Here is a 23848-nt window from a genome sequence, read left to right as displayed (position 1 = left end):
ATCAGAATCTAGGAAAAAGGCATAGAGCAGACTCTTGTGCGATCCCCCTTGGAGGAACCAGCTGTGCTGATGAATGCATTTCAGACTTCCGGCCTCCAGAACTGTGGGAGAAGATACTTCTGCTGCTTTAAGCCATCCACCTTGTGTAACTTGTTACAGCAGCCTTGAGCAAATGACACAGTGACATAATCGATGTCTATAATATAGGTATGTGTTTCAATAAGAAGATTAGAGTCAGATTTCTGAAATCACTTTTATTGTTCACACACACAACTGCTATTTGCTGGATTTTGTCTAGCTACAAGTCTAGGTTCCCAAGCAATGAAATGTGACACAATTCATGCCTTGTTCTGAAAACTAAACTGGAAATGAATGAATGTAATACATATTGGAACTTTCATAGAAGGCTCAGATGATTAAAGCAAAACTTCTGGAGAGAAAATAAAACAAAAACCAAAACAGCTGTGAACGCACACTTTTTACTCTTTGGCGCATCAGTGAGTGTTGCATACAAAAATCGCTGAACTCTGTAAACTCTGGAAGGGAAGGTTTCTTTTCCAGTATTCAGAGACGCTGTAGATCAAGAACTCGTGTCGTTGGATCTGTTTAAAAACTTTGTTCATACAGTCTGAGTGGAATGATGTCTATGAAAACCAATATTACCATTTTCCATACTGTAACAAAAATAAATACACCAAAAACACCATGTTATCTCTAAGATGAAGTATTCACATTGTGAGCTACAAAGGCAATGCAAGGGGTCATGAAAAGCACGTGAGCATTTGTTAAATCTACAAAGAGAGTAAAAAAGCTATATTCACATTCTGGTCCCTTTAAAAACCAAACACTGAAACAGCCATTTTATATATTAATAAACTTAACCTATAAAAATATCATTAATTTAACAAGTATTCTTTCAGTGCCTTGTGTGTGCCGGCCCTGTTGTAGAGGCATCAGCATGGATTTTTATCTGGGCATATCTAATGTTGTCACGTAATTTTAAGATGCTATTAATTCCGTTTTAAAAGTTCATCACATAATAGTAAAGACCTCCCCAGTCCCATCTTAGGAATATGGTTTTAAAAAAAAGAAAAGGCTTACTTTTTGACGGATACAGTTTCAGCACTATAAAATACTAAAAAGGGAGATACAATTATTGTTTTTAATTACGATCACAGCTCGACAGCTGGATCCCCCACATTTGTTTTTACCCTAATACAGACACCACCCAAGTAAATTCAGGAGAGACACACATCACGAAGGAGGTGAGTGGAGTAAAACATGAAGCATAAAGGTATATACTACAGAGTCAAAGTGAAAACTAGTAAACACAGCTATAAAGTAAAGTGCCAAATCCCCAAGACAGAGGATCTGCAAACAAGAAATAAGAAGGCTGGTTAAGGACACTGAGAAGATGAAGCAAGAGGGAAAACAGTTAAAATAAGCATAAGAAAGGTACAAAGGAGACACCTGACCAGAGTGACCCCCTACTTTAAAAAAAGACCAAGTTTAATCTCATCAGAGCTCGTTCTGAAGTCAGCGCCTCTTAGAAAATGACCCCCCTCCCCCAGCCTCTGTAGAAACTTGTCTACTTACTCCTCATACACATCCTCTGAATCCATTCGACGATAGTACTTGGCCAGCTTTACAGCAAAAATGAGAGCCGGAAGTAGAAATACGGTGGCTTTTCCTATGCCGAACCAAAATAAATTCTAGGGAAAAAAAGAAAATCAGGAGGATCAGATGCCTCAAGACGGGAAAATGGAAAGCAGCGGTTGCTTTTTTCTTTTTTCTGCCATTGTTTAATGAGGTTTAATTTTGTTCATTGAAACCATTTGTAAATGCAACGGGAGTCATCTACTGTGTGAAAGGCTACACGTTGCTGCAATTCATTAAATCTCTCTGAAAACCTTGACTCGATCCTATTATATTTATTTTACAAATGAGGACCAGTGGGAGCAAGTGGGGAAGCAAGGGTTTGCATCTAGGACCCCACCAGATGGCGTCCCTTTGCTGCCTACGATAGGAGCATGGCGGACCAGCAGGCCTGAGCTTAATCCCTTTTCTGAGCTGTTTGACGCGGCTAATTCACCTTTCTGGCTTTGCTCTGCATCAGAACCGCGGGACCATAGCATCTTTATCCCATAACACTATTGCGTGGAGAAGGCAGGATTGGCGCTCGGCACCTGCTAGGCTCTCAACAAACATTCCACATTGAACTTACCCAAGCTTAAGGGCAGATCATAGGCTGCATTCAACCCTATTTTGTTTAAAAAGCATGTGAAGGTATTTTCAAAAGATAGTTGCCAACATTCCTAAGTCAGGCTTCACACAGAAATCTGGAGTCACGTCTTTCTTGAAAAGTCTTCAAGTTCAGTCTCATAAACTGAGCCCCCATCCCCACAAGGTAACACCAGCGGCCGCTGAGTGGTGGTTCTTCCATCAAGAAGGTCCGCGTTTGGTTGGGGCCTGGCCACACCACTAGCTTTTGCAGGGGTGATGCCCAACGCTATTTAGCCTTATCCACCAATCAGAAGAGACGCAGCTGGAGACCCCGACGACACCATACGCCAGCCAGTGTCTTACCCTTGGCCTGTAGAGGTTCGGGTCTATGGCCGCTGCCTTAGGGTGATGTTGTAGGTAACATCAGGACAGCCTCCCCAGCCTACCGGGAGGCAAAAGGCAGCTTGGATGTGACAGCGGCCCTCCTCCACCGCCCTCCAACCCTCACAGCTCAGCCACTGACGTTCTGCCTTCCTCCGGACAGAGCGCACTGTCGGATGGCAGTGGCACCTCTTGGCCCAGAATTTCCAGTAAATTTGTTCTCCTTTCCCCACGTGTTCTTTTATTGGTAGATTTCTGTGCATTCAAACCTCGCTTTGAGAGGCTTTAGAGCTTTATGACAACCAATCCTTTTACTGGAAGCTGCCATAATTCTTTCGGGAACAATCAAGGTATAAAAGAAACATGTTGGGCAGCCTGGGGTCCACTTTCCTGGCAAAATCAATGCCCAGAGCTCTTTCTTACTATTTAAACCACCTCGCTACAAAGCTCCAGCCTCTAGGCCTCCCTTCCACTGGTCCTCAATTACTGGGGGAAAAGCATCGATAGTTGGGTGATTTGAGTGGCTGGGGGCAGGCGGTGAAGACCGAAGGCAAGGAGATCAATTCAGAATCAACCAGGTTAGGGGCACCTGTGTGGGCTCAGTCGGTTCCACGTCCGACTTCAGCTCAGGTCACAATCTCGTGGTTCATGAGTTGGAGCCCTGCGTCAGGTCATGGTCTTGCAGTTCGTGATTTTGAGCCCCGCCGTCGGGCTCTGTGCTGACAGCTCAGAGCCTGGAGCCTGCTTCAGATTCTGTGTCTCCCTCTCTCTCTGCCCCTTCCCACCTCATGCTCTGTCCGGCTGTCAGTCTCTCTGTCTCTCAAAAACAAATAAACATTAAAAAAAAAAAGAAGAATCAACCAGGTTAGCCCAGGACACACCTACAAAGCCATCAGCAGGGGTCCAAGAAGCAGCACAAAAGGGTTAGGGTCTGGGGAGGAGGAAGCGGCCAGGAAGCCAAACCTTGGGGTCTGCATGGCTAGAAGAGGACAGGAGCGTCTCCATTCAGGTGTGAAAGTCTGTCCAGCAGATAGATGGGCATGTGGATGTGGGACAGGGAGATGACAGACGGAGCAGTACAGATGCACTTGGACAGACAGCTGTTTGATCATCTTTCATTCATTCAACTGCCTGTGTCAGGCAATATGCCAGATGACAGGGACACAGCAACGCACAGGCCCTCTGCTCAGGGGGTTGACGGTGTTGCAGGAGACAGGTCTTTTTGTTGTTGTTGTTGTTGTTTAAGTTTATTTATTTTGAGAGTGGGGGGAGAGGCAGAAAGAGGGAGAGAGAGAATCTCAAGCAGGCTCCATGCTGTAAGCACAGAGCCCGACACGGGGCTCGATGCCACGAACCGTGAGATCATGACCTGAGCCAAAATCAAGAGTCGGGTGCTTAATCGACTGAGCCACCCAGCCGCCCCTGAAGTATCCTAACACATTCATCTCAATTTTAGATTTCAGGTCTTGGATTCAACGGCTGTTAACAGACCCAAGCACAGAACTATTTTATACCATAGGGTGTACTACAATCTGCAAACAAAAAATGACGATTGATGAGTTTACTGTGTTTCCTTATTTTGAAAGATGAAATTTCACCATTCTTACCATGGGGTCAATAATGTAGCTGCACAGAAAGACGTCAACAGCAGAGTCTAAAGCGGTGGCCACGGGTTTGCAGGCTGCAATTTTCTCAGTAATCTAGGGGGTAAGAAACACGAGTGAACTTTGAGGCACACGCACAAAAATCCAGAAGAATCAGACATGCCATTTATCTTTGACCTATTTTCACCAAAAGGATCTCTACACCCTCGTTGATATGGAGCAGAATGCTGATTTCTTATGGGTGAGTTTGACAATGTTTAAAAGCAGGTACTTGGAAGCAAGATGCTGATTCTCTCTGCCTCTCGGTCTCTGGTTTCTACACTTGTTTTATGGAACCATAACACCCACCCTTACCAGGCTCCTGAGAGAATGAAGTACAAGGGTCAGGTCCAGGGTCTCGGGCTGAATTTCTTACCCGATCCCTTTGAGATCTGACAAAGGATGCGGAAGAAAATGGAAAGCTAATAAATCAATAATTATATATTTTGGACCAGGGCTTGGCAAACTCTTCCTAGAAAGGGCCAGAGAGTAAATATTTTCTACCTCGCAGGACAGACCAAGACATTTCTGTCACAAGTGCTGGACTCTGAAAAAAAAATGGTGAAAGCAGCCGCAGATGATGTATAAACCAAAGGGGGTGGCTGTGTGCCAATAAAACCGTGTTTACAAAAACCAGTGCTACCTGCAGACCCCATTTTAGAAGACAGAGAACTAAAATAAATAAGGAAATAAATAAATAAAATTTAAAAAAAATAAGAAGAAAATAGGGGCGCCTGGGTGGGTTAGTTAGTTGAGTGTCCGACTCTTGATTTCAGCTCAGGTCCTGATCTCAGGGTTGTGGGTCAAGCCCCACTTTGGGCTCCGTGCTGAGCATGGAGCCTGCTTGGGATTCACTCTCTCTTTCCTTCTGCCCCTCTCCCCCCACTCACACACACTCTCTAAAATTAAAAAAATACATTTTTTTTAGAAGACAGAAAACTATGTACTCATTAATGAGTTTAAAATAAACACGTTTAATAAATCCCAAACAGATGCTCCAATCCCATTGACTTACGATAGCTATAGTCATGCGTTTTAAAAAACTTTGGGGTGCCTGGGTGGCTCAGTCAGTTAAGCGTCTGACTCTTGATTTCAGCTCAGGTTGTGATCGCATGGTTTCGTGGGTTCGAGCCCGGCGTTGGGCTCTGGGCTGACAGTATGAAGTCTGCTTGAGATTCTCTCCCCTTCTGTCTCTGCCCCTTCCCCACTCTTGCAGTCTCTGTCTCTCTCAAAACAAATAAATAAACTTAAAAGAAAATCTTTAAAAAAAAAAAAAAAGAACCTTTCAGTGCATACAATGAGCTCGATGTTAGCTCGTTTCCTTTATTGGTTGGTTAACCTTCCCTTTTTCTTCCACCATCTGTACCTTCCAAGGCAATCCATGTTAACAACTTCATTTTCACCAAGCTCAACCAACCTACCTCTTTCTTCATAGGCTTTTTCACTGTCGGGTTTTTACAAAAACTGGGGTTGGAGTCATACTCTGTATGCTTTCTGCATCTTGCTTTTCTCCTTTATTTATAATCCTGTGAAAATCTCTCCTAGCCCCACAGCATAGCTCTGATCCATTTGGTACCAACAGTCACCCAATATTTCCATGGCATGGCTCTCGTGTGACTTAACCATTCTTGTCCAGATTCCCTTTGGTTTCAGGGTATTTGTTTCATATTCTGGGTATGGATGTGACTAAAATGTGGTTCCTTGATCTGGTGGAGGATATGCACAGGGTCCGGTGGCCGTGGCGGCAATGACGGTCATGTATCTCTTCCGCCGCTACTCACCCACGTGTGCACACGCCTCATGCCAGCACTGAGAGGACCCTGCGGTCTTCCCATCTGGTTGGTGGGAGGTGTCAGCACAGACATCAGGAAGCTGGGCCTTGAAGGAGAACCAGATACACGAGGCCCAGATGGTGGGGACTAGAGGTAGGGACTGGGGAGGGGGGTATGACACAGAGGAAATCACATGGAGAAGTGTGAACGTTTCAGAGAATCAAGCAGTGGGGTGTGGCTGGAATCCGGGGTGGGGCAGCAAAGAGGGAGGAGATGGTTGGTAGTCTGGGCTCATGAGGCCAAGGGCCAGGAATAGATGTGAGGAGCTCATGACAGCTTGGAGGTAGTCGAAGATTTCCTGAGTCCCCAGACTTCTCAAAGCCCGTCTTGGCTAACAGCAAGTAGCCCAAGTGACTCAGCCCAAGTTGATCAAGTAACTCAGCGGCAAGCATCTCCCCCCCCCAAACCCTGCCCCAGTGGAATAATCCTCACAGAGGGGAGCTGGCCCAGAGCCCAAGATGACAAAGGCATTTTCCCAGACACTATACTTCTCCACAAGCTGGCTGCTGGGAGCAACGTGCTGCCTTGAAACCACTGGAAACTTCACTCTGCTCCTCAACTTTCCTCTTCTAATGTATTCAGGGAGACCCAACTGTTGTGGACCGAATTGTGTTCCCCCAAATTCGTGTGTTAAAGCCCTACCTCCTGGTATCTCAGAATGTGACTGTATCTGGAGGTACGGTCTTTGAAGAGGCAATTCAGTTAAAATGAGGTCATTAGGGTTGAGTCCTAATCCAATGTGACTGGCATTTTTATAAACGAAGTGGAAATTTGGGCACAGACATGCACAGAGGGCAGACCTTGTGAAGACACATGGGGAAGATGGTTGTCTACGACCCAAGCAGAGAGGACTCTAAAGCAGAGAGACTCTAAAGGCTCCAAAGAAACCAACACTGCTGACACCTTGATGTCAGACTTCCAGCCTCCAGAATTGTGAGAAAACAAATTTCTGTAGCTCAAGACACCCCTAGTTGACTGATCCACCAACAGCATGGCAGGCTGAGCGCTGCCCAAGCCACCATTGCAAAAGAAGCTCACAGTTCACTGGGGAGACACAGTCAAATGTGGCCAGAACTCCTATAATGGTGAGCAAGGGAGCTGAGGGACGATGTGAGGGGCACTTTCTCCTGCTCGGTGTCAGGCCCGAGAAGGGGTCCAGCGTGGACAACACGTGCTGTGTCTTACGCCACCTCCCATCATGGTCCCTATTCGAGGCCCTTGACTTATCTCTCCTACCCAATTACTAGGATTTTAATTTTATCTCCTCCTGATTGTATCCTACAACATGGCCATCCTAACACATGGCCCTCTTGTGTTCATAAAAGAGAAACTACTTACTGAGATTTTGACCCACTGCAGATAGCGTTCAAAGTATCCTACTATCGTGTTCCCATACTTCTGACTTTCCTGGAAAGAAATCGAAGGGTAGGAAAACCGTTAAAAGGATGCTATGAGGTCACGTAGTTATGGGCACATGCCCACTTACTGGCATACATATATTTTTTTTTAATATGAAATTTCTTGTCAAATTGGTTTCCATACAACACCCAGTGCTCATCCCAACAGGTGCCCTCCTCAATACCCGTCACCCACCCTCCGCTCCCTCCCTCTCCCCATCAACCCTCCATTTATTCTCAGTTTTTAAGAGTCTCTTATGGTTTGGCTCCCTCCCTCTCTGGCTTTTTTTTTTTTTTCCTTCCCCTCCCCCATGGCCATACATATTTTTTAAAAAGAAAACTTACTTCAACAATAACCGAGGAAATACGGGTTGTGAGGAAGTCCTGAGCAGAATCCAAAGAGGAAAGGGTATTGGTCACTTTCATCTGGAAAACACAGCAATCGACAAGTGTCACGTGACGAAGGGCTTTCACTAGTTTGCCTGTCGGTGCCTGTGCGGTCAGCTCAGCCCCATCCCACGACGACCTGCTAGTCAACAAGACGACTGAGCCGGCCCAGCCCTCTGAGGGCAGGGGGACAAGAGATGTCATACTGAACACTCACTTTGTGGCAGACACTGAGCTGGGCCCTTGATCCAAATCGCCTCCCTGAGGACAGGAGGTCCCCCTTATCCACGGTTCCCATTACTCAGGGTCCAGAAGCAAAGATCCTCTTTCTGATAGATGGTTAGAAATGCTGATAACAGCCTAACGCTCCCTCACATGCCTACCTCATCCCCCCGGTCAGCCATTTTTACCACGTCACATCCTCGCAAGAAGGGTGAGATTTTGAGAGTGGGACCACATTCTCATAACTTCTAGTACAGTACATTGTTATAATTGTTCTATTTTATTATTGATTATTGCTGTTAACCCCTTACTGTGCCTAATTTGTAAATTCAGCTTTATTGTAGCTATGCACGCACGGGCTCAGTACTGCCCGTGGCATCCGCTGAATGTATCCCCCATGGATAGCGCGGGGGGCGGGCTCTTGTACTCACAGGCTGTAGGAAGGCATTATCAGGCCCCCTTCACAGAGGAGGTGGCTGACCCTGCTTGACGTCACCAGGTTGGGGGCATAAGAGCCCGGATGTGCACCTAGTTTCTTGACACAGGTAAGAACTCTGACATGGCAGCTTGGTGCAAATTAGAAAAGGTGCCCTTTCTGTTCTGCCCGGAGACCTCAGGGCACCCAGCTTGGCCAGTGGGTCAAAGATGCATTTCCACCCCAACTCGCCCCCCCCCCCCCACTGACCCCTCGTGAAGGGCAACGCGCAGCTCACGCTGTCACCATGAACGTCCAGATGCGCAGGATGGCAAGGGACCCGCACACAGTTACCGGTCTGTCCCAGGCTCCCTTGGCCCAGGACACACATGTGTGAAATGGCAACTGTGACGAGAGGAACAGTGATGGTCCCCAAGCCGAGCAAACCTCACAGAAGAGCCTTCAGGGGAACTCAGGGTCTCCCGTGCCAACAAAGAAGCAGGCCCAGGGCTGCCCGGGGAGTGTGCTAACTACTAACGAAGTTGCTCACAGTTCACGGGGACACGTGTCACACAGTCACACGTGGCAAGAAGCCCTGTGACCAAGGTCTGCAAAAAGAGCTCAGAGAAAAGCGCAGGGAGGAACGAGGAACGTGGGATTTTCGGTTGTGGCTGACATCCCCAACCTCTCATGGGCAGCCCAATCCGCTCAATAAAGAGATGTTTCCCGAGTTGCCCGTTGGCACTGAGGGTACCAGCCAAACACATCGTAGCCGTGGAGCTCGGTTTCTGTTGTGGGGGTGTCTGCAGTCTGAAGGACCCCCTGCGGTCGACTGTATTCACTGTTCCTGACTGCTGATACCTTTTGAGCTCTGGCTTCTCAGCCCAAGATGATGGGCCTGGCAGCCTCACTTGCTTTGGCTAATGGAACGGAGATGGAGCGGCCGGTTCTAAGAAGTTGCTTAAAGGGCAGCTAGTGTTTCTACCTCGAGGACATGAGGTGGCCCAGACAGGAGCTGCTCCCGCAGCCTGGGTCTCTGGGTGGGAAGGTAGGCGGACAAGCCCGCAGTCAACCCAACGGCGAGAATGAGTCTGTGGTCAAAGGCACTGGATTTTGTAGGCAGCATTAGCTCAGTGAGAGTGGCCAGTGTACCTTCTGAGCTTACATTCTACACATCAACTCACGGCTTTCACCTGTGTATCTAAGTGTGCCAAGGTGAGAGGTACTTGCAGGAAGCAAATGGTAGGAAAACCCAGTTTGCATTTAAAATGGGTGGATAACCAAGCTTTTTAAAAATTTTTTTTTCTAGGGGCGCCTGGGTGGCGCAGTCGGTTAAGCGTCCGACTTCAGCCAGGTCACGATCTCGCGGTCCGTGAGTTCGAGCCCCGCGTCGGGCTCTGGGCTGATGGCTCAGAGCCTGGAGCCTGTTTCCGATTCTGTGTCTCCCTCTCTCTCTGCCCCTCCCCCGTTCATGCTCTGTCTCTCTCTGTCCCAAAAATAAATAAACATTGAAAAAAAAATTAAAAAAAAAATTTTTTTTCTAATCTTCATTTATTTTTGAGAGAGAGAGAGAGACAGAATCTGAAGCAATCAAGTTCCAGGCTCTGAGCCGTCAGCACAGAACCCAATGCGGTGCTTGAACCCACGAACTGTGAGATCATGACCTGAGCCAAAGTCAGATGCTTAACCGACTGAGTTATCTGGGTGCCCCCCGCCCACTTTTTTTGGAAATAAAGTCCACTCACAAATGTGGGGCTTGAACTCATGACCCAGAGATCAAGCGTCATGAGTTCTACTGGCTGACCTAGCCAGGTGCCCCAAAGGATTTTCTTTTTTTTAACTTAAATACTTGTAAAACCATTATCTCTGAAAGGCTGTGTGTGCTTTTATAATAAGACCCCGTGGCAGAAAAGGAAAGTAAGTCCTTACCCCCAATCCGCTGCTTTTTTGTTGAAGTTCCTTGATGCTTTGGTATACAGAGCTCTGGTGAACAAGCATACATAATATTTTCCAAATTATTACACGAACATTGTGTCTCCCTCTCCCCCTCCCCCCGCAGCCAGCCATCAAATACGACTTTACTGTGCAATATACATGCAAGTAACCATGTGAGCCACACAAACCTCTGGTGTAAGAAAAGCGGAAGAAGAATAGCAGGATCTGTATTCTAGAACTTTGAAGGGCAGCACATCCCACACGAGGTGTCCAAGAGACCACTCGGAGTAGGGTTGGCTCGAAGTGGCAGGCGGTAATTACAAAAGTCTACCCTGGCTTCCCAGAGTAGCTCTGTCTGAATGGTTTAGGTCAGGAATTGGTAAAACAAAGGCCAGATAGTAAATATTTTAGGTTTTGTGGGCCACGCCGTGTCCAAAGACTCAATTTTGCTCTTTTAGCGGAAAACGGCTGCAGTCATCCGTAAATAAGAGGGCATGGCTGCGTTCCAATAAAACTTTTTTTACAAAAGCAAGCAACGGGCTGGATTACAGTTTTGGGGCCATAGTTTGCTAACCCTAGGTTTACATCATCGGTCACCTGTACACAGCAATTTGCCTATTTGTAGACAGATTGCCTCAGCTCTGCAAAGGCCCAGGAGGCTTGTGTCTACTTGAAGGAAAGCCGTTAAGGAGCATGGAAAAACCAGCTTAAAATGTTAACAAACTTGTACTAGGCATAAACAAACAGAGCAGAGAATTATGATGAGTGCAGCACACATATTAAGAAAATTCAGTTTTCCTTCTGAATGCTCCAATGAGTTAGAAAGTCGGGAAAGAAGAGAGAGAGAGAGAGATTGAAGTGGTAAAAACTAGTTCTAGGAGATTCCAAAGCTGAAGTCAAGTGGACTCGTGTGCTTCTCCAAACCTGAGCAAGCCGACTCTGTAACAGGTCTCCCACAGCAGCGTCACAATAATCCCTCCTGTTTACAGAGTCTCTCTAGGACATCAGGGCTTTCGTCTCCAGGAAGCAGGTTAACAGGAGGGCAGGAACCGTTCCCCCCATTTTCAGATGAGAAAATGGAAAATTCTAAGACTTTGGGGAGGTAGAAGCAGGGTCTGAAATCAGTTCTGCCTGAGTGCAGAGCCTGTGTTCTCTCTCTGCTACAAACTGCCTTTCCGGCATTTGGGAAAGAAGCCAGAAGGCAGCCAGAAGCAAAAGAAAGGGGAAGTCACAATAGAGGCTATGAGAGAGGAGACAGGGAAGGCGGCCCATCGGATCAGTGAACGGAGCTAAATGAGGCAGGGGGAAAAGGACTTACCCTTGCCTTCCCATATTTCTTGGCAGGGTGTGGAGAAAAAGAATTTGAAAGTAAGTGCGAGTGAGTTCAGAACACAGACATCATCACCCTAGCCAGGTGCCTGGCTTCGGGGGCCTATCGAGCCGCAGGGAACCAGAGCATAGTGTGTGGGGCAAGCACGAGGTTGACCTACCTGGTCACACCCAAGTGGAAAAGGCAAGGAGATAAAGCACAAAAGGAGTGGGTGGTAACATTGAAAATCTGTCTTGTTTAAAGCCCAGCTACTATCATCTATTGATTTATTGATTTTTAAAAGTTATTTATTTATTTATTTTGAGAGAGAGAGAGAGAGAGAGAGGAAGTGGGAAGAAGGGCAGACAGAGAAGAGAGAGAATCCCAAGCAGGCTCCGTGCTGCCAGCGCAGAGCCTGATGCCGGGCTTGAACCCACGAACCACGAGATCCTGACCTGAGCTGAAACTGAGTCGGACCTTCAACCGACCGAGCCACCCAGCCGCACCAACTATCATTAATTTTTAATTCCTTAGCCTGAGGCCAACTGGATTTGACCCCCGCGTGAGGTGCAGATGCTTCCTTAGGCTACATGAAAGCCAACTAGTGACATGGGATTTGCTCGGGTCACGGGGAAATACCGGAGGTTGTCGAGTGTTACCATTGACTGTTCCAAAGGGATGACTTCGCTACGGTGAATCGTCCTAATTGTCTGTGCATTGTTTTTCAGGGACTGTTTCAGACTTCCATGGGGCTGCAAAGAGAAGAAAAGAAACAAAGGTCAACACCACCTTTCCAGACTTTGGAGCGCTCTCTCTAACCACAGGGGCTCGGGGCAAGGTAGCTGTGAGCAGCGTGCAGCCCTCCTTGTATGCTGTGGGCATGGGGCCCACCGGATGTGGGGCAGTGCCAGGACACCCTATTTCAAGTCACAGGACTGTGAACTCTCAGTGGCCACCAAACCCATCAACCTGTCCTGAGTGCCTGAGGCTGTGCTCTCTTTCTCACCTCCGCAAAATACAGCCACTAGAAAGCCATTTCACAGCAGCGATAGCCCCGTCTCGCAGATGAGAGCAGCAAGGCTCAACTGAGAAATTTTTCATTTGACCCACACTTAAAAAGTGTTTAATATACTATCGCGTGACATATTAATGGGCTCATTAATACATTAATGAGCAACTTTATTGCTTCCGTTTTACAGATGAGGAAACTAAGGCACGGAGGAGCGAAACATCTTGTCCAAGTTCCCATAATTAGGAAGTGGCTGGGCCAGGATTTAAATCCCAGTCTTCCTCCTGAGCCCAGGTTCCTCATGGCCATGCTCTGCTGCTCCGTTCATGATAGCCATTTAGTCACCGGCCAGCAGGGGAAGTGAGGAAGGGAAGCTTACGGGGCTTGGGTGGCGTCTTTGCCTTCCGTTATCCACCAGTCACTGGCGATGCAAAGCACCAAATGGAAATCCCCCTCCCGTGCCCTCAGTTTCCATTCCCTACACTGCAAGAAAAATGGCACGCATGCGTGCACTTGCACATGTGTTTGGTGGCAGAGGGGTTGATGGGGTGAAAACAGAGCTGGTGCTAAACAGTGAGGGCACCCGCGCCACCAGCAGAGGCCGGGAGCAGGCGCGGGCACCCTGACGCCACCCTGGAAACGTCCACGTGCTCACCGACTTCCGGGCGCCACGGCAATGGCTGCTGGTGGGAAGTCCTGACGTGCACACGAGACACATCTTTAACCAAAGCTTACTTGTGGTGTATGGGAGCGAAGACTAGTACTGACATTTGACACCTGTAGTGATCACAGCATTTAAAACGGGACTGTTCGAACTCACCAGATGGTTGGCTTTTACTTCTAGATCATCTGCAAAGGATAAAAGGTTCGCTTTGGTGGGGGCTTTACTCAGCTGCAAAAGAGGGGAAAAGAACTGCGTCATCAACGTGGGATTTTTAAGCCTTAACGGAATCCGATAGACAACACAGTGAACCATGGTCCACGGCCATAAAGGCTGGAAACTTACACAGGCAACTCCGGCTACATTCTTATTTATACATATAAAACCGGATTATTTTTAACCAACCACATCCAGCCATAAGAAGAAATCCAGTGCTGATCCGTGCTATAATGGGGATGGATCTCAAAAACTTTAGGCTACCTGAAAGGGGGCCTTTTAAGGCCATCCGACACAAAAGGTCACATGCCTTAGGATTCCATTCAGATTCCATTCAAATGAAATATTCAGAACAGGTAAATAGATGGGTGGTTACCAGGGCTGGGGGGTGGGGGTGTGTGGAATGGGGCACAATTGTGTAATGGGAATGGGGCTTTCTTTTGGAGTGAGGGAGATGTTTTGGAGCTGGATAGAAATGGTAGTTGTGTAGCACTGTGATTATACTACATACTAATGAATTATTCACTTTAAAAGAGTTCATTTGTGTTATATAAATTTCATCTCAGCTTAAAAAAAAAACGTCCAAATTAAAAACAAACAAACAAACAAACAAAAGAAAAACAGAAAAACAAAACAAAACCAACCCATCTGCTGTTATTTTCCCCAAAAGATCAAGCATGAACTCATGGTCTCACCTCAGCCAAGTAGATGTTATAATTTATGGCGTCTATTCCTGAAAAGCTGAAATCCATAAGGTTTTTTCTTCCTGCTTCATCCAGCAGAACGATATTGTCAATATTTACTTTCATATTTTGAAAGTCATTGCTTATGTTTCCAGCATGCTGCATGATAAAAAGAAAAGTTATAAATAAGTCCATTCTTCAAGATAGTCACATACTTAGAGCTTTAAAAGAGCAGTAAAATGACAAGGGACAAAATACACAGACATGCCCCTGACTGACATTTCTTCCCGGTAACCTTCTCTTCCCTTCCACCCCTTCCCCACTTCCCGGCTCCTTCCTTATGCCCCACACCACGCACTATGTGAGGAGGTCGGAGGCAAAGCAAAATAATATTCCATCTCCACTCTCAGTCCTCAAAGGAAGAGGCAGTGTCATAATAAAGCCACATGAACTGCATCAGGACACCAGGCGCAGGAGACAGTCTTCAAAGGTAGGGGACTGGAGAGGACACCAGAGAGGAGGTGGCTTCTGAATGAGTCTTGGCAAATACAGATGCTGAAAGGGGCCAGGCAGGCTGCATCCCAGGGGAAGGAGGCACCACACACTGGACTTGGGTGGTGGGGGACACTTGAGATCATGGGGACATGGTTGATGACTTGGGGTTGTCCTAAGCGGCAGTCAGTAGTTTTAGGCAGCGTGTAGTGCCTGAGTGTCCCTAGTGCTCTGTCTCTGGTCCACAGAGAAAATGAAACGTGGCATGATGTCACATGAGTAGAGGGTATCTAGTTAGGGCTAGATATTTTATTTATGTATACATGCAAGGAATATTTAAGAAGGATAATCAATACAATAGAAAATACAATGCAATACAAAATTTTGTATCCAGCTTTTTTTTCTTTTTATTATATATAGAGAGAGCACAAGTGAGGGAGAGGGGCAAAGACAGGGAGAGGGAGAGAGAGAAAGAGAGAGAATATCTTAAAAAAATTTTTTTTTAATGTTTATTTTGAGAGAGAGAGAGAGAGAGAGAGAGAGAGAGAAAGACAGAGTGCGAGCAGGGTAGGGGCAGAGAGAGGGAGACAGAATCCGAAGCAGGATCCAGGCTCTGAGCTGTCAGCACAGAGACTGACGCAGGGCTCGAATTCACGAGCTGTGAGATCATGACCTGAGCCGAAGTCAGATGCTCAGCTGACTGAGCCACCCAGGCGCCCCGAGAGAGAGAGAATATCTTAAGCAGACATCATGCTTAGCATGGAACCTGACTCCGGGCTCCATCCCATGACCCTGGGATCATGACCTGAGCCGATATCAAGAGCCAGATGCTCAACCACTGAGCCACCCAGGTGCCCCTGTATTCAGCTTTTAATAAACCTCTTCTTATCTGAAAACTGCCAGGCCATCATGGTTTCATGGTGCTTCTGGAAGCCTTCTGTGATGCCTCAGTGGCAAACTGTGGCGTTTGGGGAATCACCTCTTTCCTCGGTATCTCTTGGTATCTGCTTCCATTTGGAAGCCCAGAAGAAAGAAGTCTCCTTAAGTTCTTTCCTACAGGAAGGCCAGAAGGCCTCCAGATGTGGGGAGGTGGACAGTGCAGGCTGAAGGCACCCTAGGCCTGGGCAGCTGAAACTCTCTCGCTCTTTCTTCTGTCAAGTGTGCTGTGGAGTGGCCTCTCCTCAGAGTCTTAAGGCTCAAGACTAGAGCGTGGGCTTGGGCAAAGGAGAAGAGGAAATCATTCCACTCTGTCTGCTTCCATTATTGTGGCCATGCTGTCTTGCTGAGGGCCAGCAGACCTCAGCAGAGTCCACATGGAGTCCGGGGGCCACAGCCATGAGTCACGAGGGGCCACGAATGTGTGGACCAGAGTTCTCGGTGCCTCGTTCCCTCTTCAGGGACCCGGCAGAAGAGGCTGGCCAGTGTTGGAACGCCAATGTCCCCTGGGTTTGTCCCAGCGACACACAGCAATATAAAATCTTCTTATGTAGTGTCCACAGCAAGACCCCTCTTGAGCATTTTGCGGTCGGTCTACTAGAGAAACTCATACGTCCATAAAGACAACTGGTTGGGGGTGACGAAAATGTTTTGGAATTTGACAGATGTGAGGTTTGCACGACCTTGTGAGTGTACTAAATGTCACTTTCAAATAGTGAATTTTGGGGAACCTGGGTGGCTCAGTTGGTTAAGTGTCGGACTCTTGGGTTTGGCTCAGGTCATGATCTCATGGTTCGTGGGCTCGAGCCCCACATCAGGCTCTGCGCTGACAGTGTGGAGCCTGCTTGGAATTCTCTCTCTCCTCTCCCTCTGCCCCCACCTCCCATTTGCACTGTATCTCTCTCTCTCAAAATAGATAAACATTAAAAAAAAAAGAAAATGGTGAATTTTATCTTATATGAATTTTATCTCCATAAAAAAAAAATGAAAGGGGCTTGCAGGTGGCTCAGTAAGTTGAGCATTCGACTTCAGCTCAGGTCATGATCTCAGGGTCCGTGGGTGTGAGCCCCGTGCGTCAGGCTCTGTGCTGACAGCTCAGAGCCTGGAGCTTGCTTCGGATTCTGTGTCTCCCCTTCTCTCTGCCCCTCCCCCACTCATGCTCTGTCTTTGTCTCTCTCCTTCTTTCAAAAACAAACATTAAGAAAAAAACTTTAAAAAAGTATTTCTGAAAAAACTGAAAGATAACTGGATTTACTAAAGAAATATGTCAATTTCATGATTGGTTCCAAGTCCTTACCTCTTGAATATTGAGATGTTCGCTGATATTATAGCTATTCTCTAGCTTAAGTGTGGCATAAATGCCTTTATTTTCTTTGCAATCACTGTGGGAATAAACAGAGAAATCATGATCTAGAAAGGCAGCTGTGGCTGCCTCTGTCCACTGCTAAGGATGGAGAGAAAGGTTCACGGTTTATCTTTGATTTCAATCTGTGAGCAGAGAAGCAGCTTCTAAGCGCCGACGTGGGAGGAGGTCACCAGTGGACCCCCCCCGGAGCCTCCCATTCCTGACTTCGTTCCCTATTTCGCTAAATGTCCCATCTTTGGAACCGATACAATAAAACCGGTAAATCAGCCTTCTGTCTGTCTCCTTTGTGCCTTTGGAAAAAGCCATGAGTGATAACAAGTTCACAGATTGGGAAGACATCGGTTCTCATAAAAAACAAACAGCAAAGAGCAACACCTGCTAGAAAGAGGTGTGTTACAAAGCATATCATGGGGTTTAGGATAAGTTTCAATCAAACCCCTGCCAGACCATCTGCCTCCATATTTTCACGGTTGAGCTTCACTCTCCTAACATATGGTTGGATGTATATTCTAATGGCAGGATGGAGACAGGGAAGGGGGCCACAAATACCCAGATGGTCAGGACACCTAGCTTGACCTCACCTCTCTGTGCTTCTCTAACATGTGCAAAATGCCTCCTCGACTGAACTAAGAAGGGCGGCTTTATCCGATGCATATCCCTGTTGCTGACACAGCCACTACCTGGGAGTGCCTCTTCCATGTTCAGCAGCCAGAGCCCTCTAGCCGAGGGATGCCTGGGAGACGCAACTTTCCCACATCCCTGGGAGATGTGATACTCCTCTCCAGGGAACCCTGAGTAGGCTGGTGTTGTTGGAACAGAAAGCTTAATACACGAACCAGCAGAGGTAAGACTCTGCAGGAGCCAGAGTCACAAAGAGCTGGCAGGCCAGGCCAAGAAGCTTGGCTTTGTCCTTTCAGCCCAGGGATGGTTCGATGGTGCATAGAATCTCCAATCGCTTGATAATGTCCGCCTGCATGTTGCGGAGAAGGATTCTGAGACTCTCCGGGCTATGGACAAGACCACAGCTGACTACCGATGTCTACCACGAGGGTCAGGTGCAATGGGTGGGCACATGAGCTACTCATTTGCTATCTCTGCTAGAGGAGCTGGGGAGCCTTTGAACCCTATTGAACAGAGAGGACGTGAAACTGCCCAAGATCACCAAGGCCTGCTCCCTGGTGGCAGAGTCAAGACTGGAGCCCAGGCAGCCTGACCGCAGAGCCTGGCCCTTCAGCTGCTTCACGATCAGCGTGTCTGAGATTTGGACCCATTGCTGAGTTCTTGTTATACATGGTATTCACTTGGGGCAGGGTGATTTCTGTACAGGAGTTTTCAGAGGGTCTCATTAATGCATCTTAGGGTCACCTTAAACAGTGAGGTCTAGTGCCTACTGGACAAAGGGACTTTGAGACATCACCACACCGAAGTCTAGCAGGTTTTCGGGGGAAGGATTCTCTTTCTGGTCTTATTTCTACTCTCTTTGCCAAGACTAGAGAACAGCTTAATTCTGAAACTGGAAAGTCTTATCTAGTCTTATCAAAGACACTTTGAAAGTAAAATTCTCATTCTGGAACAACAACATTTCGGTAGCAAAAAAAGCATCATGCAATTATGTATACCTGTAAACTTGTTCAAAAGTGAGATTAATATCCGGTTTGTTAAATACCATGCCAGAGAGATAGTGTTTCCAATTCTCATTTAGTAAATACGGCGTGTCCAAAACCTAGAACAAGTTAAAAAAAGACTCTTAGTTTTTTAAAAAAGATACTTTTACACTAATATACATGCATATAATAAAATATTCTGTTAAACATATTTCAGGGATTTTTCAGATCATGGTTTTCCTCATTGATTTCCAACTTAAAACCAGAAAATAAGACTATGATTGGAAAAAGCTGACTGACCACTGGGTAACATCAATAAGAATGACTCAAATTGCTTTTTTTTTTTTTTTTTTGGAGAGCACTTCTCTTAGTAAGATAAACTCATAAGAAATTGTCAAAGAATAGACAACTTGATTCAGAATAGCTAACAGAAAGCCATAAAGCAGCTGGCCCACCTTTTCACTACTACTTCTCTATAGATAAAATGAATTAAAACTTTCATAATCTCTCACTTCATATCATATATTTAAGATGGCTAACATATGTAATGTAATATGTTATATATAATAAGATGGGCTCATTAGTGCATGATCATGTACATGCTTGAGGAACGTAAATGGTGTCAAAATATCCCCTATTTTTAAAGAAGTTCTTTTCAGTAATTTAATACGGCATGGAGGATAATAAAGTCTGGCTTGATGTATCACTATAATTTTTCATTAAGAGGCCAAATGGACAAAATTTGACAAATTGACACTCTCAACTTAATTTTCCTCAACCAGCTGAATAAATAGAACACCATGACAACTTGTTACCTTAGTATCTACTCACCAGATTTCATAACAGATTTGAGGCAAAAAAATATATATGCAATAAAACAAGAAAACAGAAATATATCTTAAAAATTATTTTTAAATGTTTCTTTTTGAGAGACAGCGGGAGCAGGGGAGGGGCAGAGAGAGAGAGAGAGAGGAAGATACAGAATCCAAAGCAGGCTCCAGGCTCTGAGCTGTCAGCACAGAGCCTGATGCAGGGCTTGAACTCATGACCCATGAGCTGAAGTCGGACACTAAACCGACTGAGCCACCCAGGCGCCCCAAAGAGAAATATATCTTAAAAAACAGCATCTGGAGAAAAGCACTGAAAAGCCAGAGTGACAAGACCCAAACAAGGGCCAAAATTTCCTCATTAATTAGTGAAGCTGAACAGAGAACAGGTCCCTAGAGTCCACAAGACTTGGTTTCAGAGGGAGAAAGTGAAGCCTGAATTCATTTCCCAACAGCCTCGTCAGACGTCTACCAGGGGCAATACTGGGACACAAGGTATGGAATTTTTTGGTGTCTTTCACTACAAATTTAGGGCCTCAAAACCATCTGTGTGGGCAACTGTCATTTGAGAAACTCTTTAAAATGTCAGAAACCTCCTGGGGTACCCCAACTTGGGAATTTTCTCCTCCAGCTTATTACAAGCCACATTGATGAAGAGGCCTTAACTCCTGGTGCTGATTTCACCTGACATTTGACAAATAATACCACCATGGGGGCGCCTGGGTGGCTCAACTTCGGCTCAGGTCATGATCTGGCCATTCCTGAGTTCGAGCCCCACGTTGGGCTCTGTGCTGACAGCTCAGAGCCTGGAGCCTGTTTCAGATTCTGTGTCTCTCTCTCTCTGCTCCTCCCCCACTCATGCTCTGTCTCTCTCTCAAAAATAAATAAACATTAAAAAACATTTAAAAAAGAAAGAAAATACCACCATATATATATATATTTTTTTTTTTTGCTCTGACAAAGTGAAGGGATCTTAACTTACTGAATGAAAACCAAACTGCTCATCTTTTTTTGCATCCACAAGATATGGGGAAATCAAAGTTTCTAGTCAAGCCTTTCCATAACAGACCCTGAAAGCATACGTACCTGGAATAACTTCCTGTTTTGGTAAGGCTCACAGAGCAGTTTTTCCACATTTGCACCAACGACAAAAGTGAGAACCACGATGGTCATCAATATCCAACAAATCAGGAAGCTGACTCCAGCCCCACTGGAAAAAAAGGAAAAACAGACATAAAATTAAGAGTTCTACGGTACATTATTCAATATTTGGGGGTGTCTGGCACTCAGTCGGTAGAGCATGTGACCCTTGATCTCAGGATCGTGAGTTCGAGCCCCACGTTGAGTGTAGAGATTACTTTAAAAAAAAAAAAAAACTACACTTCCCATATTACCTACCAGTACTTACTAATTCTATGTATGCAACGTAGGAAATGGACCTAGAGTGTTCGCTTTGTACAGGTTAAGTGAGCCAATTGGCTCAGGAGTGGAGACAGACAGCAGTAAGCACTGTTGACTCTTCGGTCCCAGGCATATAGTGAGGGAGTCCTTCGACTTAGGTCTCTGGTCTCCCTGCAGCCCAGTACTTTGGTGCAGACACAGCCTCCGGGGTCGCTTGAGTGAACCTAGCCTTCCGCAGGGCACACAGTGAGTGGGGAGGTTCTGAGGCGGGAGAGGTACCACTGGGAGTCCAAAGGGGGCCAGCCTGGTTCGGGGAAGGAGGGCCGTGAGCGGCACGGCTACAGCTCGAGAGGCAGGCCGGGGTGCATGAGAGGGGGTCTGGCTGGTCCAGTAAGGGGAGGCTGCTGAGGGCCTTGACGCACAGGAGGAACACAGCCCAGTTTCTCTCTGAGGAAGAACACTCTAGGCAGAGCCCGAGGATGGGATGGAAAGATGCCCACGTGGACGGGGCTACGGCTGATGAGGCTGTCATCCTGGGGTGGTGGCCCAACGTGGCCGGAGGCAGTGGTGAGAAGTCAGCCGACGGAAAAGACACGGGATGTGCTGAGGATGCTGCACGGGAGGAGGAGGCAAGGAGGGGCCCGGGGCGAAGCCAGGGCTTGTCAGCAGGGAAAGGAGACACTGGGTGCTGAGGAAGGGAAGAGAAGGCGGGATCTGGTCCTGCTGCCGGGAGACGTGGCGGTGGAGATGCTGCGGGCAGTCAGCTGCGTCTGGAGCACCCGTAGGTGGGCTGCGGGCCTGCACGAGGCAATCGGCTGCTTAGAAATGACCACTGGTCCCCGGAGCTGAGACTGGAGAGAGAAGCAGCCCAGGGCCGGGCCTGGGGACTTCGCCATTTGAGGAGCAGGTGGCAGAAGGGCAGCCAGAGGATGAGACTGCTAGGAAGACTCATAAAGTAGGAAGGAAACCAGTAGCGCTGCTGATGGGGAAATAAAGGCGTGTCTGCAGGAAGAGGGGGCGGGAAGCCGTCCCAAACACTGCAGACAGGGCACACTCCAGGGGATCTGAAGCCAGTCCAATGGCTGGAGGCAAAGAGGCTGCTGCTGACCTGAGGAAAGGGGCGTGGCCTTGCCCAGGAGGCAGACGTGAGGAAACAGGCAGCAAGCATCATTACTTTTGACGTCTGTGAAGGGAAGGAGTGGTGTTGGGAGAGGTTTTCTGTTTTCATGGTGAAAGAGAGGAGAGAAGAGAACAAGGTTAAGCGTTGAGAAGCAAGTCTTGGAGAGGGGAAGAGATTGAGGACACAGGAGAGGGAAGGGCTCATCCATGACACCCTTGGGCTGTGGGCAGGGATTGAGATTGGGAAAGGAATGTGGGACGGGCCCAGAAGAGAGGGATTGCTCTGCACTCGACCCTGCACACGTGTGAATGCAGGTGCACTGGAGTTTTGGTGATGGGAAGTTGCATGATGGCTTTTATTTCCTTTGTGAAGAAGGAGGTAGAGCCAGCAGCTAAGCGAGGGAGGAATAAGGAGGATGGATGTATCAGTGTGGAAAAAGCCATTGCTGAGCAGAGGAAGGAGGGAAGGAGGGAAAGAAAGAAGGAAGGAAGGGAGGAAAGGAAGGAAGGAAGGAAGGAAGGAAGGGAGGGAGGGAGGGAAGGAAGGAAGAAACTTATAGGGCTGTGAAGGATCCATTTGAGGTGGGGATCATAATTTTGTAGGGATACCAATGTGCCCACTGCATGACTTCTCTCTAGAGTGCTCAGTTACTCTGGTGTAGACACAGACAGAGCAAACTCTTGAATCGGTCTAGGTGGAGTAGCCAGATCATCACTGATGATTGCACCGTCACTGGTGCAAACAGGAAGGACCCTCAGAAGTGTGTACTAGGCTGATGTACTTAGTAACAATGACATCCCTTCCTAAGGGCATGATTCTGCCCAGTGGACACCATTAAGGAACAATTTCGAATATTTGCCTGGTTTGGCTGAAATAAATAACAAGATGTGCCCACTGGAGGGGCCTCTGTCAGCCTGAACTTCTCTGACCTAAAAGGCTTTTGAGCGTGAAGAAGGGGAACACGTGGGAAGCATATGCTAGTCACCATGGTTTGAACCGTGTGCATGAGTATGTGTGTATATTAGAGTTATAAAAAAAAATTGGAAACCTTTGATAGAGCATTTCAAAACAACACTGCTAATCTTAAAGAGTTTATGTCCAGCCTTTATTTCTTAAATATGCCTATATCTAGATAAGGAACGCAGCACTGCCAGAGGCCTGTTTTTGTAAGGTCACTCAGATAAGAATGGCCAATGTGTGTTGAAAGTGTTGCAAAGAAGGAAAAGGAAAAGAAGTAAAATAAGAACAAGAAAAATAATGTGCGACAAAGACCATATGTGGCCGGCCGAAGTGAACGTATCTATTATCCGGACCTTTACAGAAACGTGTGCTGACTCCCGCCCTATCTACACAGCTGTGAGGACCATAGGCGATAGTCTTGTGAGCCCTTGTTGAACATCTTAGGGACTTTGGTCAACAATCCAGGGTAGCCAACCTAGTTACATTTCACTGGCCGCAGGAATGTCCCACTCCTTGGTGGCTGATGTTTGTGTCATTTCCAATGCCTCACTATTATAACTAAAGCTGCAAAAACATTTCTCTGCTTGTGATACTTTGTCCATAGTTGGGTCCTACTTCCTTAAAACTGATCCCCTAAAATGGAATGACTTGGCCAAGGAGATTACTGTCTCTTTATGGCCCCTGCTACAGCATGACAAAATGCTTTCTGAAATATTTGTAACCACTGAACGGCCACTGGTCATGTAAGGGCAGCCATTTTGTGACCCCATGGCTATACTGAGTATTAGTCTTTCTTCAAAGCTCTGGGTAATTGGAGCATGGTTTTCAA

The 23848-nt window shown here is 46.9% G+C and overlaps 1 protein-coding gene across 14 annotated transcripts in view; it reads right to left on the bottom strand.

The window, feature by feature from the left end:
* Window positions 1-234: 234 nt before the first annotated feature.
* Window positions 235-23848, bottom strand: part of PROM1 (prominin 1) — a 111059-nt gene continuing 87445 nt past the window's right edge. For 6 of the 14 annotated variants that reach the window (XM_045474467.1, XM_045474471.1, XM_045474476.1 and 3 more), the window contains 13 exons: window positions 20625-20748; window positions 18727-18830; window positions 17039-17123; window positions 14326-14472; window positions 13574-13645; window positions 12404-12496; window positions 11754-11771; window positions 10430-10483; window positions 7822-7902; window positions 7418-7486; window positions 4212-4304; window positions 1597-1712; window positions 235-674 (listed from right to left, as the gene is read on the bottom strand). In XM_045474467.1, the coding sequence (XP_045330423.1) occupies window positions 620-674; window positions 1597-1712; window positions 4212-4304; window positions 7418-7486; window positions 7822-7902; window positions 10430-10483; window positions 11754-11771; window positions 12404-12496; window positions 13574-13645; window positions 14326-14472; window positions 17039-17123; window positions 18727-18830; window positions 20625-20748 (1111 nt within the window). In that variant the 3' untranslated portion in view covers window positions 235-619. Of the gene's footprint in view, window positions 1372-1596; window positions 1713-4211; window positions 4305-7417; window positions 7487-7821; window positions 7903-10429; window positions 10484-11753; window positions 11772-12403; window positions 12497-13573; window positions 13646-14325; window positions 14473-17038; window positions 17124-18726; window positions 18831-20624; window positions 20749-23848 lie in introns of all 14 variants that reach the window. The other 8 variants (XM_045474472.1, XM_045474475.1, XM_045474479.1 and 5 more) reach the window with 6 other exon arrangements.

The sequence above is a fragment of the Leopardus geoffroyi genome, chromosome B1, assembly GCF_018350155.1.
Source record: "Leopardus geoffroyi isolate Oge1 chromosome B1, O.geoffroyi_Oge1_pat1.0, whole genome shotgun sequence".
NCBI classification, from domain to species: Eukaryota; Metazoa; Chordata; class Mammalia; order Carnivora; family Felidae; genus Leopardus; species Leopardus geoffroyi.
Note: the sequence above shows the minus strand (reverse complement) of the source record. Positions and strands in the feature narration are given on the sequence as shown.